Consider the following 19,847-nt stretch of genomic DNA (forward strand, 5'->3'; position numbering starts at 1 on the left):
AAGCTAGTTTTGTGGTATTTCCATCCCATCCAGAGCCAGGAAACAGTCAATTTTGCAAGACAGCTTGTACTCAGTAAATTTCCAGCTCAGTTTATATTTCTGTATTTATTTAGATTTGTGCTAACCATGTAAAAGAGCACTCATCCCAAGTGAGGTGCTGTGGGCAAACTTCAAAAAACCAAATTTCACAGACCAAGGACCCCGAGTAACAGGCCTTTCACTGGATGGGTAGCTTCTGGCTAACTCCTCTCTTCTGAAAAGACACCAAGATTGACAAAGACATGGACAGTCAGCTTCTGATATAACACTTAACTCTTTACAATAACTCAAAAGTAAACTTTTAGTAAATCCCACCAGTAAAATCACCATTTCTGACAACGTTTTCCTGTACCCTTGAGACCTTCCCTTGAACTTTCCTTCCTTCCCTTTCTTTTTCTGCATAACTTGTATCTGTAACACATCACATTTACAACTCTCATGGTCTTTGGCTAGATGCATGATATCCCCGCTAGCATCTTCCCATGTCCCAGCTGAGCAACCAGGGACCTGGGCAGATGTTTATGCTTGTATGGGAAAAGCACAATGGCTCCAGGGACTGAACTCTTCTGTCTTGACTCCTCTTCTCCTTCAGCAGCACAGTCCTGCCACAGGCAGAAAAATCTGCATTTCCCATGGGACAGCAGTGCTCACACCAGCTGCTCTGCTTGTTTAGGTCTGCAGCCAGCCTGTCCTTATTTCTGCATGCCAGTGTTCCCAAATACCCTCAGATTGAGTTGCATGTGCACAAACCACACACGCTCATACATAACACATGCACCCTTAACTCTTAAAACAGAAAGATGAAAGGTTGGGAGGGTTTTTTTGAGGCACCAAGAATCCTGTGGTCTTTATCAAGTTAGGGTGAAAACATTCATGCCAGATAGAGCCACTGTTGCAGCTCCCTGGTGGGCTACAAATGGGTCTGAACCAACCTCAAAGCCAGCCAGACTTGAAGACTTGAAAAAAAGCCCAACAAACTTGAAGCCAGCTGCCATCATCCAACACCAACTCAAGACAGATTTATTTTTTTTTTTTAACCCTGTTTCAAAGTTGTCCTGTGCTCTGCTGGACACAACTGCGGGTCTCCGTAACGGTGCCCGACTTAACACAGTTCCTTGGATGGTTCATGCCGTAATGCTGACGGGGCAGGGAGGAAAAGGCAAGTGAATATTCCCTTGTATCTTTGGTAAGAGAGCAAACTCTCTTAGGAAAGGCTTGTGAAACTCAGGTTGACGTACCACAGTTGAAGGCCATTACACAAAATGGTGACGACATGCCAGAGTCCATGGTTTACGTGGCAACTCAGTGTATTGGGAACAAAGCCCATAGAGCATGTTACAGACTTTGAGGGCCAGAAGGGAATATTTTATAAAGCGATTTGGAGCCTTTGGGCTGTTACTGGATCCCCACACCGCTCTCGCCATCTGGATGAAATTGCAGGGTTTTGAGTGGGGGGTGGGGTGGGTGGGTGACAGGGCCCACCTAAAGCAATGCCTCCGTTGACCCCACAGCCTTGCACATGGGTGTGAGCGTTGCCTCAGCAAAGGCCATGTGGCTTCTCCGCCACCGGCTGCCGCAACAGCCCTGCTCCCTGCTTCCCAAGGCAATGCCACGGCTGCAACGATGCCCTTGTCTACTGCAAGCCACTGCAGGGCTGGGGCTCAGCCTGGCTCAGGCAATGGATCTCAGCTGGCTCCCGTCACTGGGGCACAGTTTTCTTGCAGCAGATTAGGTTAAAATTTGGAACAGAAGCTGTTCATCTCTTCACATCAGCTTTGGCATCTCTGCAGTTTGTTTAACAGGCTATAGATGGCTTCAAACTCCAGCCAAGGGGTTGAAGATTGTGCAATAACTTACCACAAGAAGGGCTGTTAAAAAATATTCCTGCTTGTACCAAGTCAGATACTAAATGTGTTAGCTGACAACGCGATCTACGACATTTAAACAGGGTTATTAAAGTCATAAGGACAAGACACTGCCAGTTTGACCACGCTCCTACAGATTTGTCTTAGGGGTTTGGCTTCTCAGTTAACAGCCTGTGGCTCTGGATGTGCCCAGGTCTCACCTTACCTGAGCGGCAGCAGGGGAAGGTGGAGATGTGGAGAGAGATGGGTGTCACAGAGTAAAAGCCTATTGTACAAAACAAAAAGGGTAATTTGGCTGTTCGCAGCAAGAGAAACACATTGAACTAGCAAAGTTATAAAGGCTGTTAGTCTTGTGCCTTGCAGCTTCCTGCTTCAGACTAAAAAAGCACAGCATATAAATAGAGCGGGCAAGTGTGAACTGATGATAGCAATACACTACTCCACATTTAAAATCCCTGGAGCTCAAGTTTCTTTTGAGTCATTTGGGTTGATTCTGTGCAAATATGGGACGTTCAGTACAGGTGCCTGCAAACAGGAATCACACTGCTGGTTGCTCCTGCGGGCATCCCAGGACAGCGGAGAGGTTAGCAGCCTTAAATCTCAGTTTTCTGCACTTAAAAATAAACTTGGCAGCCCTCCCCAGAAAACAGGCATGCTCTTTCCAAAGAAAACATCCTCGCCTGCAGATGCTTTTGTCACAGCAGCAGTGACGGTGGAACCAGAGGAGCTGAATTTGCTCATAGGCCACACCGGCGAGAGCTTGCTGACGTCTGCGTGGCTGATGCCGAGGGAGACGTTTGCTCCCTGAAACGCCTTTTGAATGAAAATGTACCTTTGGGGAAAACATTTTAAAAACAAGAAGCCTCAGCATTAGGTACTCAATTCTGTATGTAAAACTGTTCCCATTTGGGCTTAGGAGATTAATTTGGTCTGGGGGGCTTTTTGTTTTTAAAGATGACTGTAATCTTAGGTTGAAAGTTTACTGTATGAAACCCCACTTTCTCTTAGGACATTCTTTTTGCGGAACAACCTAAGAAGCATAGTAGCAACAAGCTCCTTGCTATTTAACCTTAAAATCATACCAGAGAACAGAAAAGAAAGTTAATTCTACTCAAAACCTCAGCAGGTTGGTATACAAGTGCACAGAAGCAACAGCATGCTCTATTTAATAGTTTTTTTCTTATTAATTAATTAGCAGGCTTTTTCTCACTCAGAAAAGGCCTCATTCTTTTCCTCATAAATATTGACTTTCTGTAATAAACACAGCTGGGAAACAAAAAAGCACTTGTATGTCATAGTTCTCCTGTCACAGGTTTGTAGGGCTCTTCCTTTTTGCACAAGACCACAGATTTCCTCAGCCCAAGTTGTCTCAGTTTAGAGAGACGGTGCCTTTGGGCTGTTTGTCTTCCTCGATCCTGTCACCTAGAAGAGAGGGGAAAACACCCAGTCTCTCTCTCCATGCTGCTTGAAGGAGCTACACTGAAAACATGAAAAAAAGGGGGAAAAAAAGGGGGGGGGGGAAGCACACAAAACCCACACACATACACAAAAGCCCACACCCTATTAAGAGAAATCACATCAAGCCTTCAAGCCTTTAACCTCTGCATTTGTGTCATTTGAGGGCTGGGTTTCCAAAATTAAATTCTTGGGGTGGCACCGGGAACACGTGACGGGCAGTGAGAGGCTCCTACGTGCCACCAGCAGTTCTGTCCTGGAAGGCCATGGCCTGGTGCAGCCACAGATCCCATGCACAGGCATGTGCACAGGCGTGCACACCACATGCTCTCTGCTGCTCGCAAGCACGGTTGGCTGACAGCCCTGCTGGGACTGCCCTGTGCTCCCCAGAGGGACACGGAGACACGGGGATGTCACCTCAGTCCTGCTGACTGCAATACGTGATGCTCTCAGAATGCTCAAAGCCTTGCAGTGAGTTGTTGACTCCTCATGCCAGACCCAAGGAGGCAGTGAGAGCTTCCCCTGGCGCCGAGCTAATGTGCCTCAGGCACCGGCAGAAAACCCCGAGGCTGTTCGCCTTGAGCCTGTGCCCCCCTCATCGGTGACACATCCTTCGCCATCCTTGCGCCTGCCCACCTTCCACCAGGGCTGCCCCTGGCCTGCCGGTTACGGACTAAACAAAATCACTTGAGCAAATTAAGCCCAGCCTTCAGGAACGGTGGCAATGTGACCCATTCTCCCGAATGGAACAATCTATGTCTAAAATAAAACAAATCCTCGCTTTCGTTTGTGGATTCAGCCTCCGTCCATTCAGGACTGTACCGATGCCATCTGCTTTGTTGCTCAGAACAAATGGATGCACACCCACAGCCTGGTCCCTCATGCAAGACAACCAGCCCGGGTTTCCCAATGGTCTTCAGCTCAGCAACACACGTTTCCCCACACCTTAACACCAAGAATAAGTGAGACAGGCATGTATAAAATGACACACTTTATTAAAAGTTACATTCAGCAGCATGGACATATTTACTTAAGTAGATTTTAACTGTCAAGGAGTTTATAATTATAAATCCCTCTGAGGCATTAAAAGCTCTTAGATATTTCAACTTCTTTGCAATCATTTCATATAAATAGGTAAGGTAAATGATCCTTGCCTAAGAAGAAGATACACCAGCTGCATTAAACAAAGATATACATATAAATATATGTATAAACCAATCATTTTTGTTATAAACTCATTGATGGGGATATTTCACAATCTTTAAGGTCTGGGCTCTGGCCCTGCAACTATTATTCATGTAGGAAGTCTTACGTTTTTAAGTTACCACGTGTGAGCGTACAGACTGCTCACACAATGAGATCAGGGCAGGGCCTAAGTTTTGACAGAATCAGCAAAAATGTCAAAATGCTCAGTGAAATATATTTACAATCTGTGCAAGTAGCATCACCTACTGTTATTGATTATGGAGGTCTCTTGGAAGCTATCAATAGCAGAAAGGCACTGTGGCAAAGGCTAATCGGCATCTGTTAGCTCTTTGCTTTTGATGTTGTAGCTCCCGCTTCTGAAGAGCAGTATTTGGGCTCTTGAGCCTCGGGTATGTTGTTTGGGGTGTGAGACGAGAGAGCACCAGCAGCATGCAACTGCAAGCCTGAGCTCGGGGCACACATGCATCAAGTCTCAAGTTTTTCCAGCTCCAACAGCAGAAACCTCCCTTGATGTGCAGCGGTTCAGCTGCTTTTTCTGAGCGTAAACAAGAAAAGTGCCAACCGCTTCCAGTATTAGCTTACTGCCCACCCTCCAATAAATAACGATCGTTTAATTTATCTTATCATTAAACTGTGCTTTATGCCTCTAATAACCACATATGTGAGGAAGAGGAAATTGCTGTTGAAACAGAAGCTGTGACTAGATCTGATGAACTGCATAAACTAATTTGAATTAATACAGCTGCAGGGTCTGATTTTCTACCAGCTTACTGCTGACTTTACGTTTGCGTGCGACTCCTCTGGCTTTGCGATGTACAGTACGCCTAGTCAGAGGCAAATCTGGCTTTATCTTACACCGGCGGCTGGTTACGGCACAGCACGTGGCTGATGCAAACTCCTGGAGTCGATTCACTGCGAGTCTCTTGGTGCTGAACACTAACGGGTACGTGAAGCCCCATCCTCACTGACAGATGAGGCTTATGGAAGGGGTTTTCACCACCACAGCGATGCTGGACCAGTAGCATTGAGACCTCATACACAGTAAGCATGAAGGAAAGGCACACTCCAAGCTTTATTCCTAAAATATCTCAGCTGTTCATTGAAAACAACTGCTTTTCTGTATTCTGCTTCAACTTAGCAGCTTTCCTACCATCAGCTCCCCATGCCACAGCCACATCTGCTCTGCTCTCCAAAGACCAGACTGTTGTCTGGTCTTTGGAGTGGGAAAGGTTACTCCAGCCTCAGAAGCAAACATACAGCATCAACCAGATGAACCCAGCTCCTGTTGCCTCCATGCACTCCCTCTGCCTGGGAAGCAGCTGATGTCTGGCAGCAGCAAGGCTGTGAGCCCACCAGCAGAGAAGCTGTAGAAAATGTTGTATCCCACCGCTTGCTTTCATTGGCCTTGTGCCATTTCTGGTAACCACCACTTGCTCTTCACCTTAGCACATGGGGGCTGAGCACCGGCTGGATTTGGGAGAACTGAGAATTTCTTACAGGAAAAACAGACCCTAAAGCTGGAAATGACCATCACCTCTCACAACCAGGATGCTCTCTAGACTAAAGGAAAGTCAACAGAATAGTCAAATCCCTGCTTTCCACACAGTATTTTCGAAGGACGCAATTGAAGCCAATGGGAAATGTTTTAATGGTAGAAGAATCAGACCCTAAAGTATATTATTTTTATCCAGCCACCCCACTGGCACAAAAAAAGAGACGGCTTCCAAGAACAGGTATGAATTTGGAATGAAGAGAGGGAGATGCCCCTTCCTTCCCTTTCCTCTAGGTTTGTTAGTTTGAATTGTACCTTAAATAAGAGAAAAGCATTTCTTCAGGCAGAAACCAGAAATAGAGGAGCCAGTAAGATTTTAACCTTTGCTCAAAATGGCTTTTATAATAAAACGGAAATGTTACAAGGGGAAAATAATTGTAAAAATATTTTGGTTTAAAAAGTGACTCCATGTAACAGAGGTGCATTTTCAAATGCAACAAGTACAAATAGGTAACCAAAATCCACTGAAAATGAAAGTGAAGTGGGACCACAACTCCCATTTGTGCCTTAAAAATCTTCTCCTAAAGGAGAGAAGAGCCCTCTTGGGCTCTGTGGAAACCCTGTAACTTTTCCTTTAAAGCCATGCCAAGAAATAGAGGACACAGCAGAAACCTGTACAGCTGACTCGGCTGCGGAGCCCGGAGCTGGAGGGAGCGTCTCTGCCACTGCCCCCCGTCTCCCACCAGCCAGGCCAGTCCTGCAAGCCCCTGGAAGCGGGAAGGGCAGGCAAAGGCATAAGCCTATGCATGACCCTTAGCTCGGAAGGTCACTGGCAGAATACGGTGCTTACTGACTCAAGTCGACTCTTGCTGAAGACGAGTTTATGGAAGGTAATGACGTCATTACAGCTCCGTAGAGAAAGGCATTTCTAAGCTTTTTCAGAAAAATAAAATCTCATACATGCTTCAAACTACAGGTATGATTTTTTTTTTCCTTAATCCCTCATTGGAACTTGAATTTAAAACACAGTTTAACTCCTCAGTATGTGAAATCTCATGGCCACATTAATCGAGAACATCTGAAGCCAGGAGAAAGAAATCACTTCCAGTTATGTTGTCAGTGTTATGTGCATAACATTCCCACAGCTGTAGATCCATTGTGCTCCATGTTATAAATAAAAAATTGCATGGTGACAGCTAAAATTCAAAAGCGTTAATGTTTCTCTTTGCAACTCTTTTTCTGTTCTTTTCCTTCTCTTTTTCTCTTTTTTTCTCCATTTTTTTGAGGTTTCTCCCCTTTCCCTCCTAGTAGAAGTTACTTGAAGCAACATTACTGCTTACCCAACTGACATATTTACGGTAATTAAAAAATAGTAAATGCCAAGCAAATATGACTAATGTTGCTATTCGGTAAATAAGCCAGAACCCACTTCTATTGATTCTGAACCAGGCTGCTGTATTTGCATTAATAAACGTTTCTCCTTCTTCTGCTCATCTTGGTTATCCCAGCGCTTTAGCGAGAAGCCTGAAGGCAGCTCTAAGGACGCGGCCAAACGCTGCCCCGATCTCCGTCGCATGCGGCAGCTCCCACCGAAGCCGGCGAGTGTCAGAGCCCAAATGCAGCTGAGTCGGCCCCATGAATGAATACAAACGAGCTCCCTTGTATCTCTTGCATTCTAGGTTGTGGTCCCTTTCAACCATGAAAAACAGCTACAAATTGTTCCCAGAGCTAAACCACTTAACATCTTGGCACTTGGTTGTTTTTAACTTTGTAACAATAGGCACTGTTCACTCCTCTCAATCTCAGTTTTTTATTCTATAATAAAGCAGGAATACTGATGAAAGGCTAGTCACGGCTTCTCCCCGTGGTATCAGGGTGGTGGCATGTGATGATTCACATGGGGTGTGTTTGATCCAAGAAAGCCCAGCCTCTGCTTATTCTTCCTTTGTTCTGTCATCTAAGGTGGAAAAGCAGAGAGAGACAAGTTGAGATTATTTTTTTTCTTTTTACTATTATTTAGCAGTCACAGAGCAAGATACATATAAGCAAAACAACAGGGAGTGGAATTCTTTTCTTCAGCATTGAAAATTACAAGTAAGAGATGCCTTTGAAGTGGGAGATCTGTTCCCTGCAAAGTATGGACATTTTATTCTCAATTGTACATTATTCTTATCCACTGGCAGGTTTTACAGTGCATTACTTGTGCTGATATCATGTTGTGTAGCCCTGCAGAGGGTCAGCATTTGCACTTGGTGCTGTACAATCACAGAATTAAAAGACTGTCCGATCCACAGAGGGTTTAAATTTAAGCCAGGAGAGAACAGATTGAGCTAGAGGGGGATGAAAAACCCCCGCCAGGACAGTGTGGGTAAGCACAATAAGCAACGGTCTCAGCACATCCAGCCTAAACCTTTGTTGAGTTTTTCACAGGGAAAAAAGTTTTAAGGAGAGATTTGAAGGGGGATAATTAAATAACTGTTGATGCCACTGAAGTGCTTCCCATAAAGAAAACACAAAGATGCTTTTCTGAAACTGTAATGAGCAAACCAGAGGTGACCAGCATCTTTAGCAAAAAAGGCGCTGGCCTTTTGAACCTGAAGCGAGAGAAAACATAATTTAGGCAGGAGCAGGGCTTTAAGGGAGGGCAGCAGCTTGTGCTCCATTACAGGAGAGCAGAGGGAGCCGTGAGAGGGGCACAAAGACAAGGGTGACAAAAGCAAAGCAACAGGCTGGGCAGATTGTTTTCACAACAGCGCTGTTGAGATTCTTACTGGGGGGGAAAATCCAGGGGGAAAAGATCCAAGTGTTGGATTCAGAAGGCTTTTCTACCAGTTCTCATCAGTACGCAGCTATTTCTGATGTGACACCTTTTTTATTGCCGGGTTATGCAGTACCTGCATATGCAAAGCCTGTCATCGCTTCTGCAGTTTTCCCTCTGTCCTCGCACTCACAGGGAGGAGGATTTCATAATGAATTCCCCCCTGGCTTTTCTCCTTACCCATTCTCTGCTGTTACTAATAAAGGACAATTTCATTCCAAACCTGTATCAGTGTATCCACTCAGAAAGCTTACTGGAGGGAAAGATAAAACCTCTCTAAGACAAAAGTCTCTTTTTGTAACACTGTCCTGACCGTGACCTGACAAAAGCCAGCGCATTCACCCGCACGTGCTCACGTTGCTACCCACTGCAGGGCACTTACCTGTTCCTTGAGCTCAGCAAGCTGACTGGAAAGCTGTTTTACAAGGCTCATGGTTGACTCCAGCCTCTCCTGCAGGTTCCTGATTTCGTTTTGCTCACTGTCACCTTCGTTGCTAACCAGGGACATGGCTCTCATCCGAGGAAACCAGTCCAAATTCTTCTCCTACACGGGTATTAGAAAAATCAGTAATGTTAGTAGGGGTTTCTGTAGCGCTACTAAGCTGAGACTAGAGAATGAAAACTTGGGAATTCTACTCAGTGGATGATACACAGCAAGTGAGCTTAAGAAGTAATAAATTCAGGAAGTGGTTTACACAAAGATTTTTATTCTTGCTTCTCCTTAGCTACAAAGAAGGCACCAAGTGGAAAATCTTTGTTCCCAACAGCTGCACCTGTATGGCAGCGTGGGCAGCTGGCACATTCACCCGTGGCTCTGGTACGCAGAAACACCCACTGGGCCAGCTCTGAGAAGACTCCTCTGGCACACTAGCACCAGGAAAGCCTGGGTGCTTCCCATGCTTCGCTTTAAGTGTATGCAGGGACACATTTCCCCACTGTCTCTTCAGCTTGGCTGGCCTCCATCTATTTTGACTGTCCTTGCAGCAATGTCAGCGAGCCAACATCAGGAAAACAAGACAAGCCAGAGTCCTCTCCAGACTGGCCTGAACCGTGACTACTGCAAGAGCAGAGGGACCTTGAATTTAGCTGCCCACAGCAGTAGAATTGGGATCCTGGGAATGGCTTAGGCTTCAGCATGCTATTCCGATTGTATACATCAGGTAAACGCAAGACAAGGGCTACCTGCTAAGCACAAAGCACTGCACGGAATAGCACTGAATTGGGTGTTTCTCTATTAATGGCCTCAGGCTATGAAATTAATCATAATAAAAATACTGTAAATAGATCATATGAGTCAGGAAGGTGTTGTGTATCAGCATGAGCCTGAGCTGTCTCCATGGCTCAGGGGCACGGATACCTGGGTGCAAAGTGTGACAGACAGAGGAGACTCAAGGGTGCAAACCCAGGAGGAGTGGCAACCATGTGGCAAGCAACCCGGTTTGCCTTACGGCACAAGACAAAGGAAACAGGTCCGGTAGCTGGCGATGCGTTACACCAGTGCACCTTTGTCCTCCACCTTGGGGAGAGTGGGAGGATGTGGTTAGATCATATGCATGGTGTTTTTCAGTGGGCCTCTACGGACAAGTGCACTCGATGACTTTAGAAGAGAAGTGGAATGAGTTGATGTGTGTTTCTTCTAGTCTCTTGTGCTGTGAATGGCCCCACACAAATAGCACTGTATCAAAAAGGAGGAAAGAAAAGGAGTTCTTTCCAGAAGTCCACTTACAAGACTCCTGGCAGGCAAGAGCTACTTATGTTGTCCGGGCTCGGTATTTGTTTTTTTTTTTTTTTTTTTAAGTTTTAAGTTTTAAGTGCATCGGACTTATTGTAGTTGCAGACTTTGCCTCACCATGAAAACAGAAGAGCCAGCAATGATTCTGCAGTTATTTCCAGCCCAGGGCAGCCATATCTGAGCAGGGTCCACACACGACCTGGCAGAGCTGTAAGCCCAGGGATGCACCAAGTGAATACAGCTTTATCATGCTGCCAGGGAGAGTTGCTTTCAGCTATGTAGTGCTCTGTCCCGAGCAGCAAACCCTCCCCTCCTACAGCAACCTGGTTTAGAAACAACCAAGCTAACCCTCAGTAAGCATGGAAGCACTTAAGCTATTCATGTTTTTCCACTATTTGCATTAGGCTAGTCCCCTCTGGGTAAGACTAAACACAAAGCCATAAGAATTTTGGCTTGTTTCCTCCTTTTTAACTCAAAACTTCGCATGAACTTTTGTCCGGCTGTGCAACCTCTGGACCTGTTGCTAAACTGACAAGATGTTCAGGGAATAAGACTGTGCCCCTCCGCTGCATTTTGCAGCCCAGGGCTGTCAGCCGTGTACACTGGTGGAATGAGGCCTCTTTCCTTGCTGCCCACTTTCTGAGCCTCGTGATCTCATTATGACAATTTACTGTGGTTACGCATGATGCCATTTTCAATGGGTCATAACTCATTCAAATCAAAACCTGTTTTCACCAGCTCTGCTGGTGAGCTTGAAAGGAGCGCACGTGACCCTCACTGCTGGATATCCCCAGCTGACACGCAGAGCGGTAGACTCCTATTTCTGCTGCATGCACTTCTGCTTACAAGACCAGCATTCATTTTCCACGAGTACGCTCCGATATTTATTTTGAATTTATTTTGGCTAGGATCTAGCTGAGCATTCATCACGTGCCTAGCGTTAAGCACAGGTGTACTCATTTATACTAAGCTTAGTTTGTGCACAGTGCCTTTCTGGATCAATGCCTTTTTTTTGCAAAATGTTTGCCAGCAAATCTGTCTGCCACTACAGGCACAGAAAGTTAATTCAAAGGAGCCACAGCGAACAGAGCAGCACTTGTGTCTGAATGTTTCCTGGAAAGCTCTGGTATCTGCACCCATTACAGCTTCTCTTGCTTGAAGCACCTGAAGATACCAAATGCAAGGCTGCATGGCCATAGGAGCCAGCTGAGGAGCCAGAAGTCCTTTTTGGCAACGCTCACCATAACGCCAAAGTTTCTAAAGCCAGGCTGCACAGGGAGAGCAATCTGAGACTCCATCATTATGGTTCTTGTGTTTGCCGAGTACTGCTGCCAGGATTGTGAAATGCACTTTGCTAGTTTTGTTTTCCATCTGCCACTCCCTCGCTCCTCCAGGACGCAAGGCAGAGACTGCCGGCTGCCTTGGAAAGATTTTTGTGGACTGACCCTCCACCGCACTGCAGCATCCAGAGGAACACCAGACAAATCTATGCGGATGCCAGACATCCCAGCTCAATGGGATTGCCTCTCTTGAGGATGCCAGTATCACCTGCTTCCCTCCTCCTCAGCACATTATACTTCCTGGGAAAAGAGATGACCAGGAGCAGGTGACGACAGGGACAGAGCACACAGTACCCCTCCCCTTGCCACACGACACTGTGGTGCTGATGGTAGCTCTTCAGCTGGAACCATGTGCCAGCTCATCTTGGCCACCACGAGTCCCAGAGTCATGGGAACTCAATGACAGACGCCACTCATTTGCATGTGCCCAGCTTTGCCTTCCCAGCAATGCTATGATAATCTCCCCCAAGAAAGAAGCCCAGCTGTGGTTTAGTTACAAACTGAGAAGATCTGGGCATTTTTGCCAACATGTTGTGGAGGATCAAGCAAGGACTTGATCCAAGTTCTAAGAGAAGCTGGTGGGTTTGCATGGACCAGAGACCTCATGAAAAGATGCAACTGATTTCTATAGCTTTTCCTGGCGGCAGAGAGCAACAGGTCAAACAGCTGACCGCAGGTCTCTCACTTGGCAGTCCCAAATGCTGTGCTGGGTGCAGGCAGGGCTTTGCTTCTTGGTTCTCAACGGCATATAGATCTAATGAAATCCAGTCCAGCTGTGTATCAGAAGGATTCAAAATTCAGTAGGTCAGCAGGAAACGCATTCTAGCCTGCCAACCTGTCTGTAACTTTAAAATATGTATCTAGCGTTCAGCAATAGCTCCATTATAGTGCATGCAGCAGGTATATTCCCTTGCTGAACTGCACGCTTTTGCCAGTCAATATTATCTTATTTTTTCATTGCATTAAGAACTGCAGAACTTTATTAAAGAGCAGCATGAAAATTAGCTCTGGCACACAGCCCTGTTTGCTGAGTCTATACCACAAACAAACAGAAGTTGCTGCTGTGGACAAAAGCCTTTTGATCATGAACTTGCCAGGATCCAGAAGGCAAATTGGACAAGGCTCCTCTGCTGAAAATTTCAGTGATCTATAAGTGTTCATGGGGGAACACGCACTCTGTGACTGCTCAGCTACAGGAAAGCTATTTTTATTTCAAGGTAATTGCTTGCCAATTAACTGGAGGTAGTTAACATGTTTGTACAACCCCAAACATTTGTTCTGGGACTTAAATGTTTATGGGCTGGGTCCAGGGTTCACCTTGACCAACTAACACATGTTAAAGCCGTAAGATGCCTCCTCTACGCTGCAGGTGCGCTCCAACGCTTCGCCTTGTTTGGCTGGCATGGGGATGAGATTTTGCAGCGTGTGATCTGTCGTGCCTTAGCTATTCATCTTAGAAATCCAACCATTTTGCCTAGGACAGCATTCACTCAGACATTGTGAACCCCGTCTGGAAGCGAGCGGCAGTTTGGACGAGGGAGGTAGGCTGCTGGCAGGGAGCAGGGCAAACCTCTGCAAACAGCTGTCACAGGACTCAATCAACAGCCACCAGGTTAGTGCGAGGTGACATAACTCCAGCACAAATGAGCTCACAAAGCGTGAGGTATGTGGATGAGGCACTTTAAAACAAAGCAGCTGCCTGGACACAGACTTAATTGTGAAAATGTACTGAAATCTTCTTTCTAAACAACGGGGGCTGAACACTGTATATTGTTGCTGTTACTTCATTCTTGCACAGGATAGCAGCTACTCGCAGCCCAACCGCAGCAGCCCACCTACGGATCACAGCATCTTCCCGCTCCACACTCCCTCCACAAGCGTAACGTGTGCCTTGCAGAATTCATATTTAAGTATACATCTGTGTCCAGGGCAGAGAGTCAGCCAGACAGGAAGGCTGCAGGGACAGAAAGGAGCTGCAGCCTCCTCTCTTGTCAGCTCAGCTGGGACGGGGAAGAAAAAAAAAAAAAAAAAGGAAAAAAGGCAGGTGGGGCTAGCCAAAAGGCTGTGGGCCAAAGAGACTGCACACGAGTAGAGCAGACATTTCATGTGGTGATCCAGCATGTTCGCTCTCTCTGTCCTCCCCCCTGGGCTGGCAGGACTCCAGCCGGAATCGCAGCTCGGCCGGGGTGAACATCTCTCCGCAGGGTACCCGGGGTACATGTAGCTGCGAGATGCCGACGGTGAGGGCACATGCCTGAGAAATCACAGGGCTTAGAGGATCTGCTACTCGCGTTTTCTGAGAAACCCCAAACCCTTCTTCTCGGAGAGGCATGCTCAGAGCAAAAGACCGTGTTCGCCTACTGGAGTTCTCTATGCAACCTTCTCCTTCCCTTCTTCGGGCTTTCCAGGGGGAGGGAAAAACATTTGGGAAAACACTGCCATTTTCCTGACTTTGCTAGCTCCGCTTGAGCACTCATGGAGGGAAGACTGAAGAAACTTCTTCAGAGTTTCTATACTTTGTATGAAGCCACCCCTGTCCTGTTGGCACAGCCAACTGGCTTCAATCGAGCTCTCACACTGAGCTGAATCCATGCCTCCGGAGTAATTGGCAGAGGGACGTTTCTTTAGGAGGTGCTGGTTTCACAGGCTAGCAGCGAGATGGATCAGCTGCAACCAGCAGGAAAGACTGGGCTGAGCCTTTAAAAAATAGATTACTAGATAACAAGGAGAGAAAATAGGTCAAAGAGTGGGACAAGGGGGATGAAGTAGCGGAGCAAAGGCAGCCTAATGCATGCTTTCTGCCAGTGCCACTGCCACGGGCTCAGAGTGCCACGCCACTGTCAGCTGTACCAGACTTTCATTTCTCCAGCAGACTCTAATGCAGTGACTCTTAGCCCTTTCTACCCCGTGACCCCTTGTTGCAACACGAAAACAAGCCATTTCAGGACTTCCCTCCTATCTATTCAAGAAGAAAACCAGTGATGACTGCTCATGAGTCCTTCAGGGTTGTGACCTCCCCAGCTGCACGCATCCGATCAGGGGACGGGCCTCCGCGGCTTCTGGTCCAGATCGTTCGCTCCTTGGTGACTCAGCAGGGTGAGTGAGACGGCCGTCAGGAGGGTTTATGTGTTACCTAATAGCAAGGCTGAAAAAACAGGTACGCTTAAAGCCCTCTTTGCCTCTCAGCTAGATGGTCCCTGAAGGGTGGAGAAGAGGAGCATGGACGTCCCCATGACAGTTAGCTACCAGAACCGCAGTGTGCTGCGCTGGGCTGTTTGTTGTATCGCACCCTGCAACGTGTTCGTTGGCACACGATGAACAACCACCACCACAGCAGCCCAGAAAAAGCCTCCTACGGCTTTAGGGAGGCTACGCATCTCAAGTGCTCGTCAGGGCAGGAAAACTGGCGTTGAGAAGAGCCACCGTCAGTCACCCCATGGCCATGAGGATTGGCACTGCTGGGACGCATGGCCCAGCTTCACCCCCTGTGACTCCATTCTGCCCCAGGACCCGTGCCTCAGCACAAAGGCAAACAAACCATCGGCACTGCTACTCTTCGGCAGGCAGCCCGTGTCCTTCCAGGTGCAGGAATGAACAGGCTGTTCACTCTCCTTTTTTGAGCCAGCACCTTGAATAAATACTTTAGTGCTGGGTACAAAAGATCTATTTACTGAGAAATTATTTTGTATGTCTGAAATGTAAATAAGACCATCCATTCCCTTCTCAGATCTGTTGCCCATATAAGCGGAGAGTCATTGGTCCAAATGACCTTTTGAAAGCCATTATTTTTCTGCCTAGGGACAGAGTCTGGTCCTAAAAGTCTGTCGTTACGTAGCTCCTATAGCCACCTTAAAAAGGGATTTTAAAGATTTAAAATTTATTGTGCTCTAGATGACACAGGGCAATAACCACTTTGTGATTTAGTCACAGACAATAATAATTTGGTTCAGTGCATGATTCAGCTAATCCACAATTTGATAAACGTTCATCCTAAACTACAAACCCAAATAGCTTTCTGCAAATCCTTTCTGACACTTTAATGTTAAGACTGTATTTGATAAGCAATCTGTGCTGTACAAGAATATAGGGAGGGAAATTAGGAATTGTTATGCATCTATATGCATCCACAACAGTAATTCAAGGAAAATAAAAATAAACCTTGGCAATTAGAGATAAATCTTTTTGCAACAAGAAAAATAATAGGTCTGGCTGAGTCTATACTGGATTGAAACATGCTACAGCTTCCACAGCTATGGTAAAATATAGAAATCTGTTTCCCCCTGAAAGAAGGTTGGAACCATAACAGAGCCCCACCGTCTGCTTTTAACAGCATCATTGAGGCATTTACTTTCATTTAACTTGCCTGAATGTTTCTGAGGGCTGCAACAGAATCTATCACTGTAATTCTGAATAATTGTGAGCTCTTCAAGACTGGTATCTGGACCAGTCAGTTATAAATGTCTCAGTGTTTCAGTATCAACATTCCTGTTTGTGATATCCCTGCAAAAATTATGGCGAGGAATCGTAATAAACCCCAAATTGCAAAGATTTTTTCCCTGATGCTGTATGTAGTAGTTTTGATACTTCAGCTTGAAACTCTGTAAAGGATCCTGCTTTTGCCAGGACCCCAAAATTTCTGCTTATCAAACACACCTAAGGGACTTGGTATTTACCTCCGAGAGATGGAAATGATCTTGAAAATAATTTCTATGGTCAAGACTGTTAAGTTTGAACATGATTTCACACCAGCGTTGTGGGCAAACCCATACACAAATGGTTAAGTATATGAATCAGCAGTGCACCCTTTAGAGTGAAAAAGGCCACGGAACCCGGGCTGCACCAGGCAGCGCACAGCGGGCACGGCGAGGGAAGCCACCCTGCTTCAGCCCCCAGCGGCTTTGCCCTAGAAGGTGGAGAGCAGAAATGGAACTAAGCAGCTCCGTCACGGGTGCTCTTCCAGCCACCCTCCAGGTGGGAACCCAGGGGTCTGCAGGTGTGCAAGGACTGCCGCTGGCTGGGCACACCAGAGTTGCACGGCACAAGTCCTGTGCGCTGTGTCCCACCCCAGCACCACTCTCCTCGAAGCCGCGTTTGCTTGTCCCGTCTTCCCCGCGGCACACGTCCATTTCTCAACTGTTGATTTCTGCTGTTTCAATTGCTCTCTGCCACCTTATCTCTGTCATAACCCTGGGAACTAATACGCTTCTCTGCAAATCTTCAAGAATCCCAATGCTACCATCTGAAGCCAGGATTTGGTGCTTAATATTTGTGCCCTTAAAACAGATAGAATTATAGATCTGTGCAAAACATGAGTTTATTTTTCCACATTCCTTTGTTTTTATGTTGTTAGTGGTTACGGGACATACTTTAGGAAAACCACTTCAGATTATTCATTTAAAATAATTAAATTATTTCTGATATAATCCCTGGATCTTGTGCATAATGAAACAACATCTGGTACAGAGATTAGAAAATAGATGTTCTTGGCTTATTTTTTTTTCTTTTGTTAAACAGATGTTGTTGATACAAAACGCAGAACTGTAAATCATAGCCTGCATGTGGACACAGACTGTCACTACTGAGCAGAAATTTACTGTGGCTAGATAGAGATTTGAAACTGCAATGAATCACTGGCTTTACTAACTTTATTCACGTGGGTATGGTTTCAATATTCTGACATTAAGTGCACATGTCCTTAAAAAAAGAACCTTTTAGTGGCAGCATGGGAGGCTCTGGTTTAGTTCCAGCTGTCTCGGTGGGGGGAGCGCAGCGTAACGCAATGGCAGCCTCTGTGCAGAGGAACCTGGCAGCTCTCCGTCTCTTCCCTCACAGCTCACCACGGTGCTGCTATTGAATCCCGCAGGCTCAGCTCCCCCAGCGCCGAGCTGCCCCTGGCACTGCCACACCACGCAGGGCAGCCCCGGCGCAGAAGAGGTGCTGAGCTGCTCGCGCAGCCCCACCACCGCCACCAAAACGCCTCCAGCTCTATCTTCTTTCTCCTCCTGCTTCCCCTGCTGCCCCCAACATCACTTCAGCAAATTCATCGTTCGTTTGAGGGCTGGCTCATGCCTACCTGAACGGTAATGGCATTTCTGCTTCCCATTGACCGTGTTGAAAGCGAACAGCATTACGATGCTTCTCCAGCCCTTTGCCATTCCTACCCACACACTACCATGGTGCTTGCACTAGCATGCTGAAGCTCCCCTTCTCCTATTCTTCTTTCAATATTGATTTTATTTTGCAAAACATGCTAGCAGGCGCACTCCAGATACTGAACTCCAGACAAACACCAGCACTAATCTCACTGCAACGTAAATATACCCTACGGTATCATGCCACTGCTGAGGACAGAGGTGATGTCTGCCCCTTTAGAGACATACTTACAATTCCGCTGGTAAGGACACCACAAATTTTGACCCGTTTTTGTCAATCTAACTGCTGGTGTGATCCAGTGGATCAGGGTCTAACTCTGTGGTTACACTCCAAACCATGACCTCTACTTCATATCCTTTGTAGCACAGGGTTCAGGCATATACTTGCTGAAATTCATGGGTTTTTTTCACATTTAGCTTTAATTCTCTGGTCCTGTCACCTTGTATTTTGCAAGTACTGTCCATTTCCTAGCTTTAGCTTCAATTTGGTGTAACAGAATCTTTGGAAAATACAAAGACTCAGCTGGAGACTCGTTTTTCAGAGGCTCAGGACTTGACCTTGTTCTCAGTTTTACACAGGCAGAGCTTCGCTGATTGCAGCACGATTGTTCTGGTTTCGGATACTGCCAGAGTTGAGGCATTTTGAATCCTGATCTGAATGTTCCTGCTTTGGGCCCATTTTGACTCTGATGTATTTTGCACATGGTGCAGTATGAAAGGACAATTTAAAGAACACCACTTTTTTTTTTTTTTTTTTTTTTATATATATATATATATTACCTATCACCAATGGGCTATACAGAACTGGTTTTTAAGCAGTGGTGTGATCATGCACATACCATACCTGTGCATAAACGCACATACTTGATTATCAGTCAGAGGAGAGGATAAAGACCTAGGTTTCTCTTTGAAGTGCCTCTTGACAAAACAACACCAAGCAACGGCCTGAATGCTATCAACCTGCTCTCAAACCGCTTGCTCTCTTCAAATGCTTGCCCATGTTTTTTTGCACATTCCTCTGCACGGCCAGCACAGCTCCCTACCTGGCAGACATGACGGCTGAGGAGAGGCCCCTTGGCAGGTCTGGCTGCGGATGGGTGAGCAGCAGATCCCACCAGGTGCCACCTGCCTCCTAGGAAGCACAGAGCACTTTTATTCCCTTTGGGAAACAGGCGGAAACAGCAAAACCAGGCCCTCAGGGTGAAACATCTATTTGTTCAGGTTTGCGTCTACTGTACACTGTTTTGAGAGGCTGCAGGCATAGATCAATAAAAGAAAAAACCACAATGGTACTTTGTGAACCTTTACCTGCCTATACTACACTTTCATTTAGTGCATTTGGTCACATCGCTAAAAACACTGAAATGGATCCTCTGTACAGATCTGCTTTTGCTTTTTCTTTGTTTTTTTTCAGCCCAGCATTTAAATATGGTTTGCTCTGTTCAATTAAAATACATTTTCTCTTGAGAACAAGCAGATGATCGGTTTCACAAACATGGAGTTACAAATCCAGAGTTACAATTTTCCTTCAGCAGCACCCAGCAAAATGAAAAACAGAGACAAAACATTTTAATCACATGTGTATAAAATACACAGGGTTCATTAAATATGATTTAAAGTTGCCTGTTTGTTTTGGAGACTCTTTAAAGCTCCTACTACCCCAACTCACAGAACTGTAATGTGATTCCTGATCTATTGAATTTCGTAGGATGGCTGTAGTGGGTTCCATTATATATAAATTGGATGCA

General features: G+C 46.1%; 1 protein-coding gene across 1 annotated transcript in view; it reads right to left on the minus strand.

Annotated features, from left to right (window-relative positions):
- Positions 1-4,333: 4,333 nt before the first annotated feature.
- The window catches only part of ITPR2 (inositol 1,4,5-trisphosphate receptor type 2), a 268,073-nt gene continuing 252,559 nt past the window's right edge, over positions 4,334-19,847 (minus strand). The window contains 2 exon segments of the mRNA XM_037387540.1: positions 4,334-8,014; positions 9,258-9,419. Of these exon segments, the coding sequence (XP_037243437.1) occupies positions 7,928-8,014; positions 9,258-9,419 (249 nt within the window). The 3' untranslated portion in view covers positions 4,334-7,927.

Source organism: Falco rusticolus, chromosome 5, assembly GCF_015220075.1.
Source record: "Falco rusticolus isolate bFalRus1 chromosome 5, bFalRus1.pri, whole genome shotgun sequence".
Taxonomy (NCBI): Eukaryota; Metazoa; Chordata; class Aves; order Falconiformes; family Falconidae; genus Falco; species Falco rusticolus.